We start from the raw sequence: 25,722 nt of genomic DNA, 5'->3' as shown, positions 1-25,722 counted from the left end.
GAAATAACCGCGAAACGAGCCAGTCCGCGAAATCCATGAAACGATAAATCAGTGGTGTATACAAAAGTAGAGTTTTATTTACAGACTTCAATATTATATAATAATAATATTCATAAAAAATATAACGACAGTATAATCTCCGCACAATGTTTAAAATGAACATTGACTTGCCGCTGGCACCAATGATTCCTTGGTATATACAAACGTATTAAAGTACGTACATAGAAAATTAATAGATCTAGTATTTAATAGACGTAATGAAGTACTTTCTTGTGTACATATGTATATATGCATATATATAAATATATAGGAGACGAAGCGTTGGCATGCTTAACCATTAATTCCGAAAATTCCACTGAACGCGACCTCCGACATTCGATTCGATTCGCGTGAAAATTAATTGTTATTTATAACGCTCCTCTCGCTCCTATATAACAAGCCCGCAACACGAGACGTGTTTTCACGCGTCCGCGTGACACGCTCGTGAAACGTTCGGTAAAAGACGAGACAATCGACGCAAGAAACCGAACACCTTCGATCTTGGATTGCAGCGTGTTTGAAAAAGTCGCTCGTAAAATAAAACGATCTCTCTCTTCCTTCTGTTTTGTATAGTAGAAAAATATAAGTACTCGTTGGAAGTGATGCGCGCGCCGATCAACGGCGCGGTTTACGGGAAGCACTGTGGACAGAATCTGCTCGGTTGTTCCGTGAAGCGAACGAACGTTCGATTTCTCGGGCTCGGAACTTACAGTAATACTTGATTAGAATCCAGACGCAATCAACACTAAAATTACCGGTGAAAATCACTCATTCCTGTTTTTACAATTAAAGGATAAATGTTTCTCTGAAATTGACACTATTTCTACCGGTGTCGACGCCTCAAATTTTCACTGAAAATTATTTTCTCGGTTCAATCATTTCTCAATTGAATTTTGGACATTTATAATCATTTTTATAATCGCTACTCAAAATGTTGAGTAGTCAATTTAGAATTATTAAACTATTATTATTATTATTTAGTATTAATTATTTACGACTAAACTAGGAAAATAGTTTTCATCTGAAAATTCCTTGGACACATTCTGTTGACACCTTCAGAAGTGTTAAAGAAATTGATTTGCCAATACGAACACTGAATTGTAAATTAAATGAAGCCTCGATGGCCACTTTTGGAGTTTCTATGAAGGAGTTGTAAAAATTTGATTTAATTACTCGGTGGTTTCAGTGTTAATCGGCATCCGTCAGTGATCATTATCTCGAGTCGCGGTGGATGACCGTCGAATTCCAATTGATCATCGTTCACCGTATTTCGCGATGTAAGACTGCCTCGCTATCTTAACTAATTGATCGTACATCGAGCGGTCGGTTTCCTTCACCAACGAAGTGAAATGGCTGTGGCTGTTTTGGAGCAGCACGTGCGGATGGTCGTATTCCTAGAGAGAAGAACAAATAGAGATTACGTTTGTTAATCCGGCTGGTTTATCGTCTCGGATAACGTGTGGATAACGATAGGAATTCTGATTACACGTAGGCTTTAACTCTAATCGTACAATGTGTTAACACGTTGAATGCCAGGGTCACCGGTGACCCACAAATCGAATTACTACAGTTCATTCAATTAACGAGTTAACTGTGTTTGACGAGTATACTCGTCATGGAGAAGTTGCAGAGTTTTGAAGTAATCTAATAGGTTAATGCAACAAGATTATCAATGTGTGAAACACATCATTGAGAATTCTATGAAACACATCATAGAAACGTGGTTAATTATAAAAATACACAGTTCTCCGATTAAATGAAGAATACAAAGTCTTCTTACCGCCATACGACCCTTATCCATCACTAAAACTTTATCGCTGTCCATAATGGTGTTCAGCCGATGGGCAATAGTAAGTACGGTGCACTTGGCAAACTTTTTCCTTATCGTGTGCTGAATCAGAGCGTCTGTGTGCGGATCGACATTCGCGGTCGCCTCATCGAGCATGAGTATCCGGTTGTTCCTTAATATTGCTCTTGCTAAACAAACCAATTGCCTTTGACCAACGCTATAGTTGCTTCCTCTATCCAACACTCTACTCTGTAACCCAGTGCCGGCAGTGATGATAGCCTCTTTCAATTCCACCTACAAATATTGACACACATGTACACCAACATTCTATTTATAATTGACTTTGGTAAAAAGTATCTGTCACTCTTCTCTGGCTAACCTCTTCAAGCACTTCCCACAGTGCTTTATCTGAGAACTCGTTGAAGGGATCCAAATTGCGTCTCAAGGTGCCAGAGAATAGAACTGGATCCTGAGGAATGATGGATATGTTGCGTCGCAGATCCTCCAGGCAAATAGAGCCAGTGTCTATGCCATCGATTTCAATGACTCCGTCGAGTTTCGCTAGTCTAAACAAAGCTGATATCAGGGAGGACTTCCCGGCACCGGTGCGACCGACGATACCTATCTGCAATGTTTCATGAGTGTTTTAACCCTTTGAACTCTGTAGGCTCCAATATTGCATCAGGAATAATATTAGATATTTTAATGAATCTTAAAGAAACTACCCTAAAATTATTAGATTTTCCACACATCCAAATTTTGTACTCAGAAAGATAAAAGACCCAAGAAATGTTATAGCATTTCTCATTTTCTCTAGGGACACTATAAAAATTAGTTGCAATTGCTGATTACAAAACCATCTGGAGTGCTAATGGTTAACAGTTACAGAAATATAAATTCCATGGAGTACAAACCTTCTCCCCAGCAGAAATGACAATGTTCAGCCCCTTCAACACCGGAGGATCCTCCTCCGCGTACCGCATATAAACTTGATTGAACTTTATCGTCCCCTCAGCGGGCCAATTCTTTGGTGCGTTCGCCGGAAGCGCGACATCTTTGTCCGTCTTCTTCGCGAACTTTCCTCTATCCCTGAGATTTGGTTCCGGTGCTATCTGCGTGTACTCGAGCACACGTTCCACGGCCATCATCTGATTGGCCACTTCGGCGTTTTGCCTCATGCCCCACTGAATCATCCCAGTCATCGCCATCACTTGGGTAATCGCTAAACCCACTTCGCCTCCGGAGAAAGCTGCAAGGAAAGAAGCAATCAATCATCCGACTCACACTCTGAGAAGCAGAGATTCATCTGCAGAAAACTCTATTGGCACCTAAAAGGTCAAATGAAGATCAACAATGGCAGAGTACAATAGAACACGTGGAAAAAAGATACTACAGGGGAATATCGAGAAGCGCTAGAGGGATAGAGATAGCCGTTTGATCATCTAGTTGTCCTGATAGTTGTCTAATATAATTATAAGAATCTTACACTGTTGCAATAGAAGGAAACTGAAGGTAACCAATGAAGTGAATATAAGGCAAAAGACGTCCAGAGAAAATCCGAAGGCAGTGCTTGCTACTACGTACATATAAACAGTGGAAGTATGGACGTCTTGTAGCTTGTCGAACTCTTTCCTCAATATATCTTGTGCGCAATAGGCTCTGATGGTACTCAGTCCATTGAGCGTTGCATTTAGATGAGTGAATACAGGTGAACGAGCTAGATGAAACATAATTGAATGTTACTGGATTGTTACGGAGAAAGTTTATCAAGCTAGTGTCAAGGTTCCTTACTAATTCCTTCCATTCGCTTAATATTTTTGCTCGTTTTTAGAAACACTTTTCGTATCCAGTAGAAAACGAACCCCAAGAACAGTATGGGAATTAAGAAGAGGGGATTAACGATGCACGACACTGTCAACGATCCGAACATCATCATGCATATCTGTCCGGCGTCGAGTATAGCTTTTGGCAGCAGCTCGTCTATCGCTCCCAAGTCCTTGGAGAATCTGTTCAGGATTCTACCGCTGGGATTCGTGTCGAAGAACCTCATGCCGGTTCGGATCAAAGCACTGAATGTCATGTCGTGCAACTTTTGACTGCACAATATGCACACTTTGTAGAAGATGAGGGATCTGGTGATGCCGATCACGAATATTCCAATCACTATCGCCGTGTAAACATACAGATAGGGATACGTGGATGACAGGTCGGATTCGTCAATCACCGTGTCATTGGTAGCGTTCAGCTTAGCTTGCTGAAGTAGATAGTGCCGCGTCTCCTCTGCGTTTACTCTGGAAAATATGTTGCACGGTCGGTAAGGAGATTGTCGTTAATCGTTTGAGTGCTGAGGAGCGCTGTAGCGCTATTGTGTTGTGCCAAAATTGCGGAGAGCAAGTAGGCTTTTAAATTTTTAATTATATTTTATAATTATATTTTTACTCGAACTACCGAGGATTTAATATGACTGATATATAATCCCTATTAAAATTCTAATAGATTATTTTCGGTTTCAGACATTCATTATAGTATTCAAGTGAAAGCTATTTACTTTCAAGATCATTTCGAATATTCAATGCTTTTAACCATTTATCAGTATCAATTACAATTTTCTTATATGTTCTTCAAGAAATGAATCAAAGTAAATTTATTTGAATTTTATTTTTTGAGATTTCTTTGTAATAACATAATATCTGTGATCTCATTAAATACTCTTATTAATTTTTTTTTGCATACTCATCACTTCCGCATTTTTGGTAAACATCCACAAATGTTTAGCATCCAAACGGTTAAGAGAGCTAGGAAGAAGACTAAAGTACTTACAGAATAGGAACGAAGTAATCGTTCAAACTGACAGTGAACTGTGTACATATGAACAATAAGAGTACAGTAAGTGCCAGACACGTGTTGGTGCCAGTTTTGAAGTACTGTATGAAAATCGGTCCCTTCACTGCTCCACGCGACGTCCCTTCGAAACCGTCGTTCAACTTCTCAGGATCCTCGTCTTCCTCTTCGTCGTCTGTGCCACAACTACTAGCTTCCGGTGTTCGGCTCTACCAAACAGAGGTACAGAGTCATTTAAACCCAAACTTGCTAACTGTCAGATATCCTGTTTAACACGTTCCATGCCACAGAAACTTATATTTTGTTTATGAACTGTATTGAATTTTTCAATAAAGTAATAAGTTACATTCAAGTTTCTGGTCACTTTATATATTTTGATGTTGTTTCTTTGTTTTCACTGCTTTGTAACGTATACCATATACCATATATCCATTAAAAATATTTTCTCACAAACATTGTACCACATGTGGTACACGTGGCATGGAACGTGTTAACCCTTTGCACTCCAGAAGTTTTCCACCGGAAATATTCAATATTTTCCAATGAGATACACATGACATTTTCTTAGATTGAATTAAGAAATCTCACATGCATTCAGGAACTATTTTCTCTCAATATTTCTTACATTGATGCATTATACAATATTTAACCCTTTGCACTCGAGAGGCTTTCACTCGCCATTTGATTTAACCCAACGAAATTACAAACTTTAAAATTCAGTATTAAATTTCCTATAATCTATCAACACATGGAACATCGAAATAAAGTAGTTCCGTCACTCAATTTATGCAAGGTATTTCTTTATATTAATTGTAAAAAATACCATTGATATTTCTTCAGAAAATAAGGAATACTTGTTGCGAGAAATATTCTCCAGTGCAAAGGGTTAATTCTTCACTTGAATTAGAACTCACTCTGGTGCTCGACGATGAAAATTGTCTTCGCATCACACTCTTCTCCAAAGAGGAGTCATCGTGCGTCTCGCTCTCCGTTGCGAGGAGGTGGCCGTACTCGGGTCGCTTGTCCAACAGATCCTGATAATTCGAGAATATCGTGACCTTCCCTTGCTCGATGAGCACGATGACATCGACGTTCTTCACGTACTGCAACTGATGGGTCGCCAGAATCCTAGTCTTCCCTGCTAGGTACCGTTGAATACACTCTTCGAACAAGTGTTTACTAACGTGTGTGTCAACCTGCAATGAATCCAAGTTGCTTAGTGTCATAAGTGTGGGAATGGATGTATTTGAAATACTGTTAATAAAATTCTCTTTCTCCTATAAGTGAAGTGTAAGGTACACCTAACATTCCAAGGTTGTCTACTTCAAACGATCTACGGTTGCATATACTAGACAAACTTTGACGAGATATTGGATCTATCCCATAGATAATCTACAGAAAAATCAACTCACAGCACTTAGGGGATCATCCAGTAGATAAATATCTGCCTGTCTGTACAGCGACCTGGCCAAATTGATCCTAGCCTTCTGTCCACCTGACAAGGAACTTCCCCTTTCTCCAACCACCGTCTGATCACCCTGAGGAAATTGTTTGAAGTCTCTCAGAAGGGAACACGCTTTAACGACCCTTTGATAACGATGCCGATCGTAAGGCTGACCAAAGAGTATATTCTGTCTGACAGTCGACCCGAACACCCAAGCCTCTTGACCGGCATAGCTCAGAGTCCCGTTAACCTTCACGTGACCTTCAGTGATATCTATCTCTCCAAGTATAGCGGAAAGAAAGGAACTTTTCCCTGCTCCGACCATGCCGATCACTGCATATATCTTTCCTTTTTCTATCTCAAAGTTCAATCCTTCCAAAGTGTTCTCCGACTGACCAGGTTCCCATTTAGCTGTCACATTAGCCATCTTAATGGCGAACGTATCCTCGTTCACCACAGACGAACGTTTCCCTTCTGTAAAGAAAGTGATTGTAACAAATATCACCTTTGCCACTTAACCCTTAGCTGTCCTCGAGTCAGACTCGACATTCTATTTTATTGCAACCTCTACCTGTTTTAACAATTTTTCTATATTTGTTTGTAGCATCACAATTGTACCATTTAACATTAAAACTACCAGAGGGGTCAAATGACTGAGGGGTCAAATGATTTTTGCAATTAGGAAGGTAACAAATGTTTCTCTGAGAAATTATTAAAGAAACTCATTTGGCACTACGCAAATTGAATTGTAAATCAATTAAAGTCTGAACAGATGCACTCTTGGACTTTCTATAGCGAAATTTTAAAAAGTCAACTGAACTGAAATTGAATTGAAATATTGAAATAAAATAGCTTTGTTCCTCAGTGTACGTGTGATTTCTCTTCAAGTTAGTTTCACAAATTTAAATTCTATCTGTCACATGACCCACCTCCCATGAGATTCGCAGTGTTCTTCAACAAATCACTGGCGACCACAACCAGCCCGTTGTGTTTCCTCTTCTCCTCGGATTCGTCGAGATTCTCATAAGTATCCACCTCGTCATCAATATATGGCAAATCGTGTCTAGAAGTTTTGTTGGAGGTCTGCTTCGAATCGATGTTGATACTGCCATTCAGACTGGCGGCGAATTTGTTCAGGCTGAATCCCTTCTCCTGGAACTCCTCGTACAGTAAAAAGTATTGCAGTCTCCTCACGGCGACCATGCACTCGGCTATCTCCGCGAAACCACGGACGAACATTCCCGACATGGTGTGCGCCAGTATGTTGAAGTAAGACGAGAAAACGAACACTTTGTCGGCGGTCAGGTCGTTCCCGAACAGCAGCATGCTGAGCAGCGTACAGAAGAGCGCCATTCTCGTGGTGAACAGGTTGAAGGTCATGTAGAAGCCTCTGATGTACGCGCTCTTCGTGACAACTTTCAGTTCCAATTTACGGGCGGTCTCTATGAGCGCGCAGAACGGCTTCTCCCAGGCGTACATCTTTATCACTTGGACGCCGGATATGATCTCGTCCATTAGGCGCACCCTCTCGTCGGTTTTCATTGCGGTTTGCAGTCTGAACTTCGAGGACAGCTTTCCTGTGTAGGCTGTAACATTTTAATGGACTGGTGAAGTAAAACTGAGGCAAAATCTGCGTCCCTTAACACGTTAAGCGCCACGTCAGTGATGACTGACGCTTCTTAACACGTTGAATGCCATGGGGGTCACCGGTGACCCCCGACCGAATGGAATTACTATAGTTCACTCAAGTAAACGATGATTATATGAAAATATTTCTATATTATAAATAATGTTATCTAATATGGTGACATCCAGATAGATGAATGTGGAATAGTATTAATGCAATTCGATTAAATGATTTAGTATTATATTTTTTCCATTTTGTGTATTTTGTAATGCGCTTAACGTGTTAACATATACAGCAGCAGCATCATTACCGAAAACTCACATTGAATCGGCACGACGACGAACACAGCGACGATGCCAATTAGTCCAGCGTATCCAGCCTCGATATAGAGGAAATAGGCTATAATTAACGCGGAGAGCGGGGCGGACCACATGTGGTGAATAAATATGGAGACGAGATCGAATCTGTTCACGTCGTTCGCCACTAAATTGACTACCTTCCCTGGTGCCGTCTCGCCCAGCGCTGTCTTGCTCAGACGCAGTGCCTGCAATCCACAAAATTAGAATGTTAATAAACAGTAGGAAAATAAACTAACTCGAGAAATGTATCTCGCATCGGCATAACGACAGCCCTAGATGTTATTGGCCTTTGTAACTTTCTTAGCTGAACCGAAAACCAAGAGAGCACCATACAGCCGACACCTGTCCAAACATTTAACATGCACAAAATTGAACTAATTTAAATAAAAAAAATCGAAAAACATTTCTTTCCCACGGGGCACCGAACCCTGGTCTACAGAATACAATTCCAGAACGTTACCCTCACGCCATTATTCAATTTGGTCATTATTCTGATTAATACTGTACTTACTGACGTGATAAAGTTTTAATAACGAATATCTAAAAAAGTATTGAGTATATATATAATATGTAATATCTAATATTATATATCTAATATCTAATATTACATAAGAATATCTAAAAAAACTATTGAGTATCTGCCCTTACAATGGTATATATTCATAAACAGGAGAACCAAATCTACGAATATGCACTCTCCTTGTGAGTCGCATTCGGTCTTTAGCGGCTCAAAGGACAAGCTTCTGAAAGAGTTTAGATAACAACAATTTCTCATCCTACCCTCCCGACACATAACTTCCCTGAGTTGCCAATAAACAGTCCAACGGCAATCTTACAATTCTGATCCTACATCAAGACTCAATCATTTTCATTACCTTACGATAAACAACGGAACACGCCGCAACTCGGATTTTCGCACCGATGTGGAACGCGCCGAAGATCGCTTGATTCAGCGAGATCACGTTTATCGCCGTGGCCAGGCAAATCCCTCCTGCGTAAAGGAGCGCCGTCTCGTACGTTTCCACCGTGTCCTTCTTGAAGTAACGTAGCAGCCCGCCGAGAAGTATTGGTGTCCCCAACCTAATATTTAGATCAGGGTAATTAGACACCGAAACCTGATAGTCCAGCAATAACTCGAACGCGCTGAACGCGGGGAAACCGAGACGCTTACCGTAGTATGAACTCGTTCAGTATTTGCATCATGCCGAGTATACTGTACTCCCATAGGAACGTGCGAAAAATGGCCCTTAGCAGGCTCGGTCGTCGTTTGCCTTTCTTCGAGTTCTCCAGTTCGAGCTTCCATCGTCTGCGAAAGAAATCAGGTGAAGTGTCTTCAAGTGAAACACTTTCGAGTGCAAAGGGTCAATTTGAACGTCAAGGTTCATTTGAATACCAACTTCTCTAATCTGTCCCCGAGTATTTGTGATCGATCAGTCTTCAATGGATCATACAGGTCGTCCGTCTGCAAGATCTTCTTGTAGCCCTTCTTGAACAATCCTATCGTCCACCTGCGTGGCAACGTAAAAGATATCACACATCATATTAACAATTCTGATTACCAGTAGAACTACCGTACCAGTCGAAATTACTGGTTTCGATTGTTTTGTTTCACAATTATTGATATCTCAGAAGCATTGAATATTCGAAATGATTTTGAAAATAGTTCCACTTGAGTACTGTAATGAGTGTCTGAAGAAACTGAGAATAATCTATTGTTACAATTTTTATAGGAATTGCATATTAATCGTGTTAAATCCTCGGTAGTTCTAGTGTTAAAAATAGAATTATAACATAATTAAATGTAATAGTATAACTAAAATATAATTGAATATAATACTATAACTAAAATATAATGAAAAATATAATAACTATAATAAAAAATAAATATAAGTAACTGTAAAAGAGGAAATAAAAAATAAATCATTCCAACCCATCCGATATTTCTACCGTTAAAAATCCCTGATTATCGCATTAACTATATTAACAATTACAAATAATAATATTAATAATTACAATTCGCCCATTTATTCGCTGACCTTTAACCCGGCGGCCTCCCGAATTACCGATTGTAAATTCACGTGGAATTATCTCGACGTATCTGAAGTGTCGGTAACCGGTTAAGAGCGAAACGACGAACGATAAGAGGATCACTTTAAACCAGATAATGTTACGTGTCATTGTGTAATACACGAAACGAACAATGCTCGTAATGGATGACACTTCAGTTTTCGATTGCCCTCGAGAGGGCTTCGAATTTACAATTGGTAACATTACGAGATCAAGTTATCCGCAAACAAATCGTACACAAACAGTCGCGCGACCATAATAAACGAGTAAACAGTGGACGGACTTACCACCATAACAACACCGACACCAAGTTAGCTCGTTCTCGTGGGTTCGGGTTCGATTTCACGCTGCTCGAATCCATTTTCCTTCGAACGCTGCATTAACCCCTTACTGTGCAATAATTAGAGCGAGACTCGTGATGAACGCTTCCAGGCTAATTTAACGGTCAATGTTGCTCATTACCCTCGGATCAACGGCTGTTTTGATACTATCGACGTGTTATCTGCAAATGAGATTTCCACTTGAAGTAGAATGGAAAATTTTCTACGTTCCTTCCGAATTGTAAAATGTTAACCCTTTGAACTCTGTAGGCTCGAATATTGCACCAGTTATAATATTAACTCTCAGTCACCACTCGATTGGTGCATGAAGATTGTAAAATTTCGTTTTTAACGTTAAGTCTTGAATAATCTGTCGATACGTGAAATGTGGGAATGAAATACCGTTGTTTGTTGATTTGAAATATCTCGTAAAAATAGATTGAATATTTCTAGTGAGAAATTCTTGGAGTGCAAAGGGTTAAATATTTCAATGAATCTTAAAGAATCTACAGTAAAATTATTCGATTTTCCACACATACAAATTTTGTACTAAACAAGGAAGATAAAAGATTGAAGAAATGTTGCAGCATTTATAATTTCCGCTAGGAATACTATAAAAATTACAAAAGTTAACCCTTTACTCGGAAGTTTTTCATTGGAAATATTTCAACGTCCTCCGATGAGATAGAGAGGATATTTTGTGAACTCGACGCGAAATCACAGTTAAATTGAGGGACAAAGCTGTTTTGTTTGAATATTTCTCAAATTGATGTATTGTACGAAGTTTAACCCTTAGCAGTCCTATGTCGAGTCAGACTCGACATTCTATTTTACTGCAACCTCCACCTGTTTTAACAATTTTTCTATATTTATTTATAGTATCACAATTGTACCATTTAAAGGTAACATTTCAATGACTCCCAAATCAAATCAAGTGGTGACTGAGAGTCACCTCTCGAGTGCAAAGGATTAATATTAAGTATCAAACTTTATAGCTTCACTGTATGAAATCAATTAATGACTGAGAGTCACCTCCCAAGTGCAAAGGATTAATTAACAAAACTAAATAGTACATCAAGGGGTTAAACTCACTTTTCAAGCGATCATCGCATCACCGATCGTGAGACGGAAAGAAGGGCATCTGTCTGACCGGCCCTTGAACACCTGTGAACACCTCGATGATCCTGCGCGTAGCGCGAACCTCCTCTCTCGCCGAACGTGAATCGAAGAAACGAAAGAACGCGTCCAAACTCTCGGTCCCTCCGATAAAAATCTTCAGTCTCGGATAAAGCGGCGAATTCGATCGGTGTCACGAAATTTTGTTTACCAACTTCGTCGATAATATTGTCTGGACGGATAGTCGAAGTTCCTGATACGGCAAGTCCTTCTTCTTCTCCTCCATGAATAAGACTCGTATCGATCGAGCACCTGTATTTAAGACAAGCGGATTCTGTATCGTGATTTCGAAATATGTAATTGGGTTCTTCTCCTTTATCTCGCTGCTTGCTGCTTTGTCATTAGTCAAATAAAGCGGCTGACGGTGTGCCTCTGTGTGTGTATGTATGTGTGTGTTTGTGTGTGCGCCAGGCGTTGCGTTACGCTCGCTCCACGGCACTAACTTAAATATTAATTTGATCAACATGCCGGGCTAAGATACCTTACATTCAACACCGTTTGGGTCTCGGGTGTCGCGATTATTCGGATTGTCTAAAACGATCGGGCAACAAGCCAGATGACCGGTACCGTAGTGATCGTTTTAATTATTGATAGTTATGTAATAATTACTGATAATGTAATATGTAATGGCAAGAAGTTTTTGATAATATTATATAATTACTGATAATGTAATATGTAATGACAAAAAGTTTTTGATAATAATATTATTACTGATAATATAATGTATGACATAAAAGTTACTGATAATAATATATTTACTAATAATACAATATATGTAATATATAATGAGAAAAAATTGCTGATAATAATGTATCGTTCAGATTTTACTGAATAATAGTACTATTAAAAGTTACCGAAAATAAATGGTACGTTGGTAGACATCTTACTGATTTACCCAACATTCTAGTTTATGAACGTTTATTGTCCAGTTGATTCTACTGTTCCTAGAGAAATTGGTGTTCGTATAAAATTCATCAGTTTGAGAAATATTGACACAAAATACCTTTGTTCCTCGATGTACGTGTGATATTTAATAATTTTAAATATTTCTAGTATGAAATTAAATATTTCCAGTAAGAAACTCCCGAGTGTAAAGGGTGTCTTGCGCAATGCATCGACGCGTGAAACATTGAAACAACTTTGTCTCTGAATTTATGCCTTCGAATTAGCTTCAGCAAATTTAATTTCAAAAAGCAAACATCAGAAAATATACAAATATTTCTACTGAAAAAACTGGCGAGTGCACACGTTTAAAGCGACGAATGGTCGACCAAGGTTTAGTATAAGATATCTTCTGTCTACCGGTGAATATCGATCGATCGACTAATCGGTATTCCGTACCGTGTACGTCGCTCGACGAATTTTTAACGATCCGCGTTGAATAATTTCTCGCGCAATCTGCCGTGCTGTTTATTATTCATCAGAAACGGTCCTCCTCTCCTTTAGTTCAAATAGGCTGGCTGATGCGTGAATCAACGAGATAAAAGGCGCATCTACAATTGCGCGTTGACACGTTGATACTGGAGCGTACACGCAGAAACTTCGCGGCTGCGCGACGCGTGACTTTAGCGAATAATAACAATAACTCCACGGTTTATCGAGGATGAACGGACCACTTTATGTTCGAGACCGAAACGGACGTATAGATGTCGTTATACATCCTTCCTTTTTTTCGGGGACAACACTGGAGCAACTCGACACAAAAATTTCGAGAGGTTAACAATGATTTCATGGTGCGAAATACTTGAAATGGAAAAAAAAATATTATATCATTTGATTGAATTGCATTGTTATTATTGCAGGTTCGTCTGGCTAAATGTCACTACATTAGTTAGCATTATTTACAATATAGAAATGTTTTCGAATACTCGTGGTTTAATTGAGTGAACTATAGTAAATCGATTAGGTTGGAGGTCACCGGTGACCTTCATGGCATTCAACGTGTTAATGTTGCACTTAACCCGTTGCACTAGACAGTGACTCTCAGTCACCACCTGATTTTAAACAGTGGAACTATAAAATTTCATATTCATTATTATTGCATAACTGAGCAATTCATCGCCAGATGATTTGATACAGGAAAATTATAAACTTTGGTATTTACCCCTTGACCTACGATTTCTTTCTCAACTATGATCGACACACCTACTTTTTTATTAAAAATTTATTGAAATAGGGCAAAAGTTCTAGGCATATTCAGTAACAGAAGAGTACTATTCAATTTGTATTCACAAAAATTAAGTAACACTTATGTTCGTTGAATTCTGTTTAAAATCTTCATTATTAACCTTTGTATATTGCGTCAATACGTAAAACATTGCAAGAAAATAGCTTTGGTATCTAATTTATGTATTTCTTGTTAAATTCATTTTAAAGAATCTTGTCTACATCTAATTAGAAAGTATAGAATACTTCAAGTGAAAAACTTCCCAGTGCAAAGGGTTAATTTGAAAATCAATATCAAATCAATAAAAGTATTCGTTTTTCCTTAGTTGTACTTTCTTTAATATTTTAAAATATAATATTTTTTAAAAATGTTTTCAGTAACATGAAACCATTTTCTTTGAATTTAAAAAGAAACTGCTAAGATAAGGAAATCGATAACAATGGGTTAAGCAAATTTCCATTGATAGTTATGCTAGATGTAATTAAGTGATTAAACGCATTTGTTTCCCTCTCGCTGCGTACACAATCGGTTCGTAGAATTACCAGAAACATCCGTTTTCAAAAGTTTTTTGAAACTTGTCTTATATTCCAAATATCATAGCTATGATAAATAGAACCCTCTGTCGGTAAACCAGGGGTTCTCAAATTAAAAGATAGAGAACACTATGCTCTAGGTATTTTTTAAAAAAACCCAGACTCAATCTACAGGCTAGTCCTGTCAAAAAAAAAAAAAAAGTTAATATAATCATCGACGCTCGCGTTTCTAGTAGTTGAAATTTAACTGACGTACAATGTTAACGAATTCATGCTAAAATTAACGTTTCAATCATCGGGTGGATCAGCGAGATCAATTCTCAGATTTCTTATATCGCGACTGGTTTCAATTTTAAAGAAACCTCCTCTTAGAATAGAAATAAAATTACAAAATTGCATTTCTTGTTCTCTGTCGTAAATTGGAAATTATATATATAATTCATTTAGTTATATAGTTACATTTAATTATTATTTTAGATATATACATATAATTCTTATAATAATAATAATAATAATAATATAATTATAATAATTACAATTATATATATATAATAATAATTAAACGTAACTGTATAACTAAATGGATTATATATATATATATATATATATATATATATATATATATATAATTTCTAATTTACGACAGATATATATATCTAAAATGTTACATTAACGTAAGACTAGCAATTAAACGACAGATTAAAAAGCATTATCACAGTGACGCAGTGCAATGCATGAAGAAAAACGCGAAAGCGTTGTAAATACAAATACATTTATAGTCCGCGGTTACATTATTATTATTTTATTTTTAGATTTTCGCGTACCGACGTACAGTCAATGACGACGAGAGAACGGTGCCAGTTAATCATTGCCTACATGATTCAGTAGAAACGCTGCCTCGAATTTTCAGGGTTCCATCTAGTCATCGTGACAATCCTACAGGGAACGGTATATATATACACACACATACACATAAATGTGAAAACGCGAACTGTAGAAGGCTCATTGTTATCGCAGCGTACAAATCTTTCCGTGTGCATTGCCGCGATATGTAAATAGACCAGTGTGTTTATACATGTACATGTATTCATCATTTGTTCGTCATTCGCATAGTTGCCAAGTCCGTGGAGTCAGAGTGGCAACGGTTGCCCGAGACAAATTCCTATAAACTTTCCATGGGACACGCACGTCATTCCCGGTTATATAATACTAGATGATCCTTCAGCTTCAGAACTGGTTCTCTCGGTCAATCACACACACGAATTAACAACGATGACCTGTTCCACCGATTAACCCTCTGTGGGCCGAATTTTGTTTGGTGATTATAAAAATATTTATGTAGTAAATTAATAAATATCAGCGTATGAACACTAATTAACGCTAGGTTTACGAAACGCGTCAAATTGACGCATATTGGATTTTATATTATTTTGTAAATGTTTACGCCGATTTTCATTGATCACACTGACATGTACCCCAATTACTATCGAATCTCCAGTTTCCACAATCTAAATAAACGAGCATCAATTCTTTTAGGAATAATAGAATGAAGACAATAAATGACCGTAAACCTATTGTTAACAATGTATTCAATTTTATTAAAACGAATATATTTTGTAACTTTAAACTTACAGTGACGAACGTAAACGCCTGTGTGTACAACAGTTTAAGTTGAATAATTCAATGTAATTCGTCATTTTGCAATAATGATTATATAAATCAATTTAATCCAGTATATTGACGTGCGACTTCAAAGTCACTGTAGAGGGTTAAATCTGTCAACTTCGAATCGCTTGCTTTTCGATTTTTCTGTCGAAGAGCAAAACTCGAAGTTCGTTTCGAGTCGATCCTGAATACTCGAAACGAACCAGAATATTCGGAACCCGATCCAGTGACACCTTATTAGAGATACTAAGTTCTGCTGCATCATGCATCGATAAGTGGCCGCGTGAAAATGCCACGAACGTCATGGGATAAACGGGACAGCGATAATAACGTAATTTAGTATTTCCAGTTCAGAATCCTGTGCTCCTGCTCTCGTGTTATCTCGTAAATCATTCATTGTCATAAAAACAGACGTTTATTGCCGTTATCGGTTGAGCAAACTATCGTACCGTTAAATCGTCGCTCTATGACTCAACCGGTACGGTTTCAGATCGAATCAGCAGCACGTCAAGTTCACGGTGGACGAATTTCGTTGGGGGATCCGTGACATTCCGATTTTATTTGCTGAATCAGCAAAATAAACGACGACGCTATCGGAACCCGATCGGTAACGTTACGGTCCATCGCCGAACGGACCGACAGTGATAAACTGGTAACGGTCCCAAAGTAAATAACGGCAAGGTAAACAAATCGTTATTATCGAAACATTTTTAAACTCGGAGATAACGGCGCCAGATTGTGAATTGCCTAATATTTGTTTGCACCTCGTGGCTCGAAAGTCAGGACACTCGACGCGTCGACTTTATCGATCGATTCGAGAAACGTACAGCCGTTCGAATTTTATACATAGAACCGATCGCCGTTATCGTTCATCGAGCAGTGCACATGGAAATGGTCGGCGTCGTTTCGACCGAATCTGTCACTTGTATATTTTTATTTCCGAGGAATTCTATTTTAACGCGTTGCGTACTGGCAATGAGAAATCTCGTTTTTATGTAACGACAGTTGGCTTCGCTAATTACAGCGTTTAAAAAAATATTACCGTGGCGTTGAGTGGATTGTGCGTTTAAAATATATTACACAACAATATGATAGTTGAGTTTTTCTGTAAACCGTCGTCCGCAATTCAATTTTCTGGAAATTAGCCGGTACGCAATGTGTTAACACTTTGAAGTCTGTAGGCTACAGTATTGCATCAGGAATAATATTAGATATCTCAATGAATCTGAAAGAAACTACCCTATAATTATTAAATTTTTCACATATCTACATTTTGCACTAAGAAATGTTATAGCATTTTTCATTTTCGCTAGAGATACCATAAAAATACTATAACATTCGAATATTCTTTCAAACCGAACAACTAACCTAAATTCAGAAATCTACTGGCGTATCGTTCGGATTCGCCTATCGAAATAAAACTCGCAATCCGGCGATTCGAGAGCACGCGCGGTCTCGACTCTACGCGGCGTGCTGGAAGGAGCAAAAGGAACGTTCTTCGAAAACAATTGAGACGCGTTACGCAACTGGAAGTTAACCTGAAACATCCGACGGTCGCGAGAAGGCGACAGGAACGAAGCAACGCTAGCTCGGCGACGACGATTCTCATCCTCGCGTCTGAACGGACGTTCACGATCCCAACTGACCAGCATCCCGACATCTAAAAATATACGTCGTCTCCGTTCGATTATTAATCGTGGCCATTCTATTTAATCATTGTAGGTCGAGCCTTCTAATCGTGTGGCTTGACGCGTCTAGCGCGCTTCCATCGAGACGACCGCCGCGCGGAATTGTTATCGAGAACAGATGCCACGCTCGGGTCAATTGTTGATGGCACGTGATTCGTAACGGTTCAACGCGAGACACACTCGACGCGACGCGTCTCCTTAACCAGTTAACTTGCGGAATTTAGTTGGAAAAACCTCTGCTTCTGCGCGCAATCAAATAAACAAATGGACCGTGTACTCGTCGAACGCACGACGAATGCGCAGAGTATATTTGAACACTTCGTACTGTAAATCGATTTTATATACCAAAATTAAAGCCTTACACGCGATATTAACCCTTTGCACTCGGAAGTTTTTCACTAGAAATATTTTCACATTTTTTGACCAGATAAAAACGATATTTTGTGAAACTAACTCGAAGATCACGTGCATTGAACGAAGCTATTATTTCAATATTTTTCAAATGGATGCATTATGAGGTATATTTTGTGAAACTCGAAGATCACAAGTGCATTGAGGAACGAATTTTATTTCAATATTTTTCAAGTAGATTATAAGGTATAATATTAAATATCAAATTTTATAGTTTTACTGAAATCATGCGGTGAATGAGAGTCACCCATCGAGTTAAGGGTTAAACTCTGCTTAGACCATGAACATGTGAAATATAGAATTACTTTGTTTTTATCATTGTTATGTTCTATTATTCGAAGAATGTCGCCTATCTCATTAGGAAATGAATATTTCTAGTCAGACTTCCGAGTGCAAGGGTTAATGAGAGGTCAAAGCGAAACAAAGAATTACATGTTTACGTGGAAAAATAAAGAATTCATAGATGAGAGTATCAGTATCATGTCAATCTTCACGATAACGTATGTCTCGTCAAACTGTCAACTGGTTAATCCTACTCGATGCACAAAATAATTAGTCACGTTGCCGATCGGGCTTTCTCAAAGTAATCGTTCAGCGATATTTCACTGGAATGACAAGTAAGCAAAATACGAATTCATTGTTTCCGCGAATTATTTGTTGGCTTCTGTGAGTACTTTTCTATAATCAAGAATCATCAGAGTAGTTACATGAAGATTCACTAAAATTTCACAAAAGTTTTAACACGTGACTGCCACGAGAAACATCAAGCAATGATTAATTCTTCGATATGAAAATTCTCGTAACTCTATTACCTAATTATTTACGTTACTAAAAATTTCTATTCGAGATCAATTATCTTCATAATTATCTTCTAATTTTAAAGCTCCGTCATCGATGACCGTGGCAGTCGAAGTTTAAATATTGATGCAATTAATTAAACAATGGAATAGCAACGTGTTCGTTGACAATCGAAAGCATAAGTAGTCGATACGTTTAAGTCAATATCCATCAGTCAGATATCAGCAAGTCTCGTTAGAGAGCGAAGCATTTGCGTGAATCGCAGCATTCGTGTTTATTGTATTTTATCAACGAATAGATTATGGGAGAACTGCCGAGTATTCAAGAGTTGTTTGAAAACGTTGAATGCCGTGGGGTCACCGGTGACCCTCGATCAAGTCGAATTATTATAATTCAGCAATATAAACGGTGTGCAAATATTTTTATATTGTACATAATGCTATCTAATGCGGCGCCATTCGGCGAGATAAACGTGCAATAATGAAAAGATTCAATGAAATAATTTGCTATTATATCTCTTTCATTTTCATCACTAGAACTATCAAACATTTAATACGATTAATATGCAATTTCTATAAAAATTGTAACAATAGATTATTTTCAGTTTCTTCAAACATTCGTTATAGTGAAACTATTTTCAAAATCATTCCGAATATTCAATTTGTGTTTTTTGAGGATTTAATACGATTAATTTTTAATTCCTATAAAAACTGTAACAATACATTATTTTCAGTTTCCTCAGACACTCATTATAGTAAAACTATGTTCAAAATCATCTCGAATATTCAACGCTTCGAAGATCCGAATTGCTAAACAAAAGAATCGAAACGAATGATCTCAACTGGTAGTTCTAGCGTTAAAAACGTGACCGAATATATTTTCAGCCGGGAGGGTAAGCGTGCCTTGAGGCGGCTATCGCAATGGCCTCGACGTCACCCATCAAACATTTCCCTCGACTCGGTCGCATCGCGTTTTCATTCGCGAGCGAATACGTCGGCGACGGGCGGCTGACTGGAACCCGTTTCGCAATTCCACGGTTCTAACTCACCCGTTTTCTGTCAGCACACGCGTGCACGTTGCTCGTGATATATTCGGCCTCACGGTGGAATCGCACGTACACACGAGTCACATGCTGGAACGTGGAAAACGAAAACTTTCTCGGCGGTGGAACGCGCGCGCTGAACGAAACTGAAAAGGCACACACGCGCTCGACGCAGAACCTGCGCCGCTACTGACTACAGATCTCACTTTTCCCCTGCTTGACTGTTCGCTGTTCGCTCTTCGCGGCGTAACGCACCAACACTATTGCATCGCGGGACATTATACGATTCGTCCTCTTCTATTAAAGCCGACAACGTCGTGCACAGTCCTCCGTCCGCTTTGGCCGGCCCGCAGTTGTAATTTAAAATTGTTCCGTTTGAAAAACGAATTTCCGCGAACACGCTTTTTTAGAATCGTTACGTAGTAGAGATATTTACGTGATTCTAGATTTATATTCCGTGGAGAATATTTTCATGCTTTCAGGGGGTAAGTTCGTGTTACCGGGCGAGCTGAAAAAATGACGCTCGCGTCCATTGTTAAAAATTGCGACACGCGACTAACTAACCTAATCCATTTCACGAAACCCCTGTATTCCAACGGTCGGGCAATCAATGGCGGAAGGTTTAGAATGAAGATATTTATTTATTATTCCTCTTCTGCTTTTTTCTCCGTTTTTGTACATTGAACACGAAAAAGATCATGTCACGTGTATGAAATCATTCCTACATCATCCGGAACATTATCGTAGGTTAATTACAAAAATAATACTATCATTACAATCGTTTTAATACATTAAATGCTTATACGATATCCGATATACAGTGTTAGGAGACACTTATATTTATGTACATTTGCTTAGATCCATTATTGTAATTAGCTAAAGTACTTTTTAAAATATGAATTTTAAGTCTTATAAATATTTATCATCAGTGTCGACAAGATCCTGTCATTTCGATCTCAACAATGTTTTTTTTTCTTACTTTTTTTTTTCTTTCTTTCCTTCTTTTCGACCTTTTGGAAGGCTCAAAAATATTCGAAGTTTCAATATATTTAGACGACGCTCGATTCGCATGGACGTATATTGTACACGTTAGCGGACTCGAAACTTTGGTCAATCGAGGGTAGAAAAATATATAATCATTCTCCGGGGGTGGTGGACTAATGAAGTTTAGGCCGCTTGTTCTCCCTGAATATCAGTATAAATAGACGAATGTTTAGATTGCACTACTCCGTCGGAATACGACGGCATCTGCGAGCGAGCTTTCACTCTTTGCTAGCCGTGTCGTCCAAGGTATTTGTGCGGAGTAACGTGCACGTATCGTAGTGGCGGAAGATACTTAGATTTAATGTTTGTTTATCCGTAAAATTATGTCAAAGTACGAGTTATTATACAATAGATAACAACCACAATTTCATCGTCAGCTGCGTAAAAATAAAAGAAAAAGAAGAACGGAACAGAATTTCGGCCCTCTCTTTATTACGTCGAAGGGGGGGCTGCTCTCCATTTGCAATTCTTTAAAGTTCGCTTTCATGATTCGTAGATCGCCTTACTCGGATGTTACAACAAAAAATATCTAGTAAAAAGGGTTCTATACGGTTCTACAAAATACAATAAAAATAAAATAATTACTTAACTGCATCTGCTCGTCGCCGAACGCGCGACGTTATCCTTATTAAAAACAAAGAAAAGATAGTTTCGATACTTCTATGACATACTGCATTAATAGTGCTTCATCCTAACAAATTCTCATCGACGATTATCGGGTCTGGGGGTTCGATAACATCAGTACGAGCTTCTCGTGGGCGTATGCCAAGTTCTTCGCTAAACCCTCGCAGCATCCGTTTTCTTGTATGGTTTGGAATCTGTACGTTCTAAAGCTCTTTTCTGTGTCTATGTACGTGACAGCCCCCATTAACGGACACATGATGATTTTTGAATGGTCCAGGAAATTGATCTGCAAAGGAGATTACCGTATTCGTTAATAACGTTTCAAGTTTTCATTCAATTAAATAATAATCAAGAAAAGTGTATCGAACTTTACCATATTCATTAATAACGTTAATAACGTTTCAAGTTTTCGTTCAATTAAATGATAATCAGGAGAAGTGTATCGAACTTTACCATATTCATTGATAACGTTAAATTCGATACACTTTTCTTGATTATTATTTAATTTAATGGAAACTTGAACACTGAATTTTCCGTTTTCTTTACCTGCACAGTTCCATTAGTCAGTTGCATAACTACAGCACTCTGCGTTCTGAACCACTGATGCATGTACGGTATCCTAGACATAGCATCGCACGGCTTCACAGCGACAGAACTTCCCGCTTTCATTAGATGCTCTTTCATGTACTTCAAAAAGAAGTTCATCAATTTCATTTTCTTCTCCAGTTCTGGCGGGTATTCTCTGACGGTGTAATACAACTCGTTTCCCTCGCGATTTATGTAATGAATGTTAAAACAATTGGCTAGCATTATTAACCGGGTGCCATCATTGTACATAACACCAACACCGTCATCGGAAAGCTGATAGCCGAAACCATACTTGTCTGAATAGTCAACCCACTTACTTATCCATATAACAGGCTGCGCAGCAGGATCCGTCATTTCATCTGTACAATTTAAATTGGATTGATAGTTAAGTACTACGTATTGTTAAATATACACTGGGATGATGCACAATGGATAAACAAATTCAAAGGGATGGCTTTTGATGCCTGATCGAATGAAATTTTGATTCAAAAATTGTTACAGTAGAAATACCTTCTGATAGTGTAGATTCTCTACTTGGATTAGCCTTTAATACTGCAGCCAGCTGCTCTCTTAATGATTGAAGCATCTTTTTAATGTCATAATTCAATTTCTGGACTTCATTCACTGCGTCCACAGGCTTCGTCTTACGCCCTGGACTATTAGGTACTCTAAATATAAAGTCTTGTCTCTCCCCTCCTACATTAGTGTTCATTTCAGATAATGGTTTGCGTTGATTATGCATTTCTAACATGTCTAGACGAGGAGCCATCGTTAGACACGACAGCGGAAGACTCAGTGGCATGTAACCTGTAATAAATTTTGAATTGATTATTTGCAAATTCTTAACAATATTTCAATACCGTTTACCGATAAAAGTTTATATTTACCACAAGTAAAGAATGGATCTTTTATTAATTTATTTATAGAAGGGCGTTTGGTTGGATTCCCTTGTAACATATTTGAAATCATGTCCATGGCAATTGTATTAATGTGTGCAGGAATTTTATATTGAACTTGCTTAATTCTGGCATAAGTTTCCCTTAAGCTGGACGTTTCGAATGGCGGTTTGCCCACGAGTAGAGTGTACATGATACATCCAATGCTCCATATATCGACTTCATAAGAATGGCCAGACTTAGTCAAAATTTCCGGTGCTATATAATTAGGAGTTCCACACACAGTCCTATTAACAAAAACGATAAGTTTGATCTAATTGAAATAATTTGGTACGCATTGAAACAGATGTAAGCATTACTTTTTTCGTTCTCCCTCGTGTTCCAACCTAGTGGCTAGTCCAAAGTCACCAATTTTAACTTGTAAATCGTCACTCAAAAATAAATTTCCTAATTTTAGATCTCTGTGAATTATTTTATTCTGGTGCAGGTAATGAACACCATCTAAAATTTGTTTCATATAGTATCGGGTTTCGCATTCTGTTAATGCTTTTCTGCGTTTATGTAATTCCATCATCGACTGGAAATTAAGACAACTACTTTAATAATATATGTGCCTCTACAGACGACGCGCTCGTGAAAGTATCATTAAAATGGTTTACCCTTTTGCGGCATAATTCCAGAATTATGTATATATTCTGAGGATCATCGAAAAACCCATAAAAACCAACCACATTTTTATGATTTAAAGTTTGATGAATTGAGATTTCTTGAGTCATTTTCTCTCTGTGATTGCTTTTTGTAATTTGAGCTTTCGGCACGATCTTCCCAGCGAATACTCTGTGTGATTTTGTTTCTTTGATCTCGTAACATTTTGCAAAACCTCCCTACAAAAGCGTGTAGTAATATACTCTTAGCACTTTAGAAGAACTAGAAACTCCGATTAACGTGTATCTATTAGGAAATATTTGATACAGTAAACTTAAATAGCAGGAATCTGTACATTTTCTACTATAAAGGTAAAATAGAATTAATAAAGTATTGAATTACCATGCCTTAGCACAGGTTTCATACAATTCAGAATGTCTAAAGCAACAAGTGTTAAGGCACACGAAATCTGTATGATCAAATAGAAAAACTGTTTTGTCATGATAGACTTCGAATAAAATAAAACAAAACGGGAAAGGGAAACAAAATAGGTACATGCTTACCTTTCCAAAAAATCGACCTTTGATGTAACTTTTTCCTGAGAGTATGTCGCATATAATGTCCGGAACAACACATTCCTTTTCATCTTTCGACATTTCGATTGTATTATTTGGTATCGTATAACGAGTAAAATTTCCTGTTAGGGCCGTAAATTCGTCAAATGTATGCCACACGAAAAGATTTGCGTATCCACCGTTGAATATCTTCCGAAATACAAACTACAGTTTTTGTCCCACGGAAGACAAGCAACGGATTTCAATATTTAAATCCCAACTTCGTAACCAATCAGACTTCAACCGTACATTATGCCAATCCTACAAATATTTATTCCCTATGCTACGCGAGTCAAAAGATCCCTAAAATTTTTTGGTTGGAAAAAAAAATTCCTTGTTCTATCCGGTGTTACGTATCCACCTTAAAATTCACGATTATGGTCGTAAATTTTAATTTACTGTGACATTTCCGTGAAAGTTAACAGATTTCAATTATGAATAAAATATTATTAAATTGATTAAAGTTGTTTACACTGTATAACCATAAATTGCAACGGATATTCATAGTGATTAAATAAATAATTTGCATAAAACCTTCGATGCGTAATGCTAATTTCTGGAAGCAATAGAGTGATATATTAATCACAAACGAAATTTATTAATATATTTTTTAATTTAGCTTAACACATACAGGCTGATAAGTAAACAGAAAATAAATATTTATCATTTCTCGTAAATTATCCATCACCCGTGGTGCCGAACGTTGTGATTGAAATGCTCTCATGAAAATGTGCCTTAAGGGAAGGATATCCGGTAATGTCGGTATAGTAATTCGAGTGGCAATGGTCGATGCTTCTTTTTCCGGGAACCGGCGTCCATTTTCCTTGTTAGCTTGTCTAAGGTTGGCGCGTTTCTTACTTATGAACGGATTATCTGTCGACCAGTGAATTGTAAGTATTTTTTTATTGGAGCGAATCGTACGTGGTGCACGGGTTTCTTCTGTGTTGTGGTTGAAATTCTCGATTTATTAAGAAAAACAAGAAAGAAGAGAAAAAACACTTGAGTTTTACTGATCATACTAGATAGCGTCAATAGGCTGATTTTAGAAATAAAACGGGTGATAGCTAATTCTAACGACGAAGTATCGTTCTTTGTTTAGGATTTCTACGTGTGTACTGTGCATGTATTAATAATGTTTTTTAATTTTCCTTGCCTTTTAACTTTTTAGTTAATTTGTTTAAAATTTCAGACAGACAAATAAATGGAAGGTGCTTCAGCTGGTAGAGGTGGTTTTCGTGGCCGTGGTGGCCCAGGAGGACCTATGAGAGGACGCGGTGGTTTTGGAGATAGAGGAAGGTACAGAGATCTTTATTAGAATAATTTTAAAAAATACGCGGTTTGTAAA

The 25,722-nt window shown here is 37.9% G+C and overlaps 3 protein-coding genes across 12 annotated transcripts in view; 1 reads left to right on the top strand and 2 right to left on the bottom strand.

Annotated features, from left to right (window-relative positions):
* LOC116428302 (uncharacterized) overlaps positions 1-25,722 on the top strand; it is a 31,755-nt gene that overhangs the window by 252 nt on the left and 5,781 nt on the right. For 3 of the 4 annotated variants that reach the window (XM_076366874.1, XM_076366875.1, XM_076366872.1), the window contains exons 1-2: positions 25,101-25,267; positions 25,567-25,673. In XM_076366874.1, the coding sequence (XP_076222989.1) occupies positions 25,579-25,673 (95 nt within the window). In that variant the 5' untranslated portion in view covers positions 25,101-25,267; positions 25,567-25,578. Of the gene's footprint in view, positions 1-25,100; positions 25,268-25,566; positions 25,674-25,722 lie in introns of those variants that run through there. The other variant, XM_076366873.1, reaches the window with a different exon arrangement.
* Positions 58-20,293, bottom strand: LOC116428286 (ATP-binding cassette sub-family C member 4). Of its 5 annotated transcripts, none has more exons than XM_031979724.2 (17): positions 19,973-20,291; positions 11,579-11,914; positions 10,454-10,668; positions 9,497-9,607; positions 9,271-9,405; positions 8,975-9,179; positions 8,062-8,284; positions 7,043-7,699; positions 6,082-6,587; positions 5,584-5,865; positions 4,649-4,878; positions 3,620-4,119; positions 3,315-3,545; positions 2,743-3,077; positions 2,208-2,453; positions 1,820-2,122; positions 58-1,433 (listed from the first exon to the last, which is right to left on the bottom strand). In XM_031979724.2, the coding sequence occupies exons 3-17, from the start codon at positions 10,525-10,527 to the stop codon at positions 1,293-1,295; spliced, it is 4,179 nt and encodes a 1,392-aa protein (XP_031835584.1). In that variant the 5' UTR covers positions 10,528-10,668; positions 11,579-11,914; positions 19,973-20,291; the 3' UTR covers positions 58-1,292. The 5 variants fall into 5 exon arrangements, with proteins under 5 accessions (XP_031835584.1, XP_031835585.1, XP_031835586.1 ...); XM_031979725.2 differs by lacking the exon at positions 19,973-20,291 and adding an exon at positions 13,004-14,039; XM_031979726.2 differs by lacking the exon at positions 11,579-11,914 and having other exon boundaries at positions 19,973-20,292.
* Positions 20,600-24,611, bottom strand: polo (Serine/threonine-protein kinase polo). Of its 3 annotated transcripts, none has more exons than XR_004235234.2 (8): positions 24,327-24,611; positions 23,778-24,002; positions 23,478-23,695; positions 23,110-23,405; positions 22,733-23,029; positions 22,181-22,581; positions 21,669-21,920; positions 20,600-21,564 (listed from the first exon to the last, which is right to left on the bottom strand). XR_004235234.2 is itself a non-coding variant. In XM_031979745.2 (8 exons), the coding sequence occupies exons 1-7, from the start codon at positions 24,417-24,419 to the stop codon at positions 21,723-21,725; spliced, it is 1,728 nt and encodes a 575-aa protein (XP_031835605.1). In that variant the 5' UTR covers positions 24,420-24,611; the 3' UTR covers positions 20,600-21,564; positions 21,682-21,722. The 3 variants fall into 3 exon arrangements, 2 of the variants coding, with proteins under 2 accessions (XP_031835605.1, XP_031835604.1); XM_031979745.2 differs by having other exon boundaries at positions 21,682-21,920; XM_031979744.2 differs by having other exon boundaries at positions 20,600-21,920.

This window comes from Nomia melanderi, chromosome 4 (assembly GCF_051020985.1).
Source record: "Nomia melanderi isolate GNS246 chromosome 4, iyNomMela1, whole genome shotgun sequence".
Taxonomy (NCBI): Eukaryota; Metazoa; Arthropoda; class Insecta; order Hymenoptera; family Halictidae; genus Nomia; species Nomia melanderi.
The sequence above is the reverse complement of the archived record's forward strand: the minus strand, read 5'-3'. Positions and strand labels throughout refer to the sequence as shown.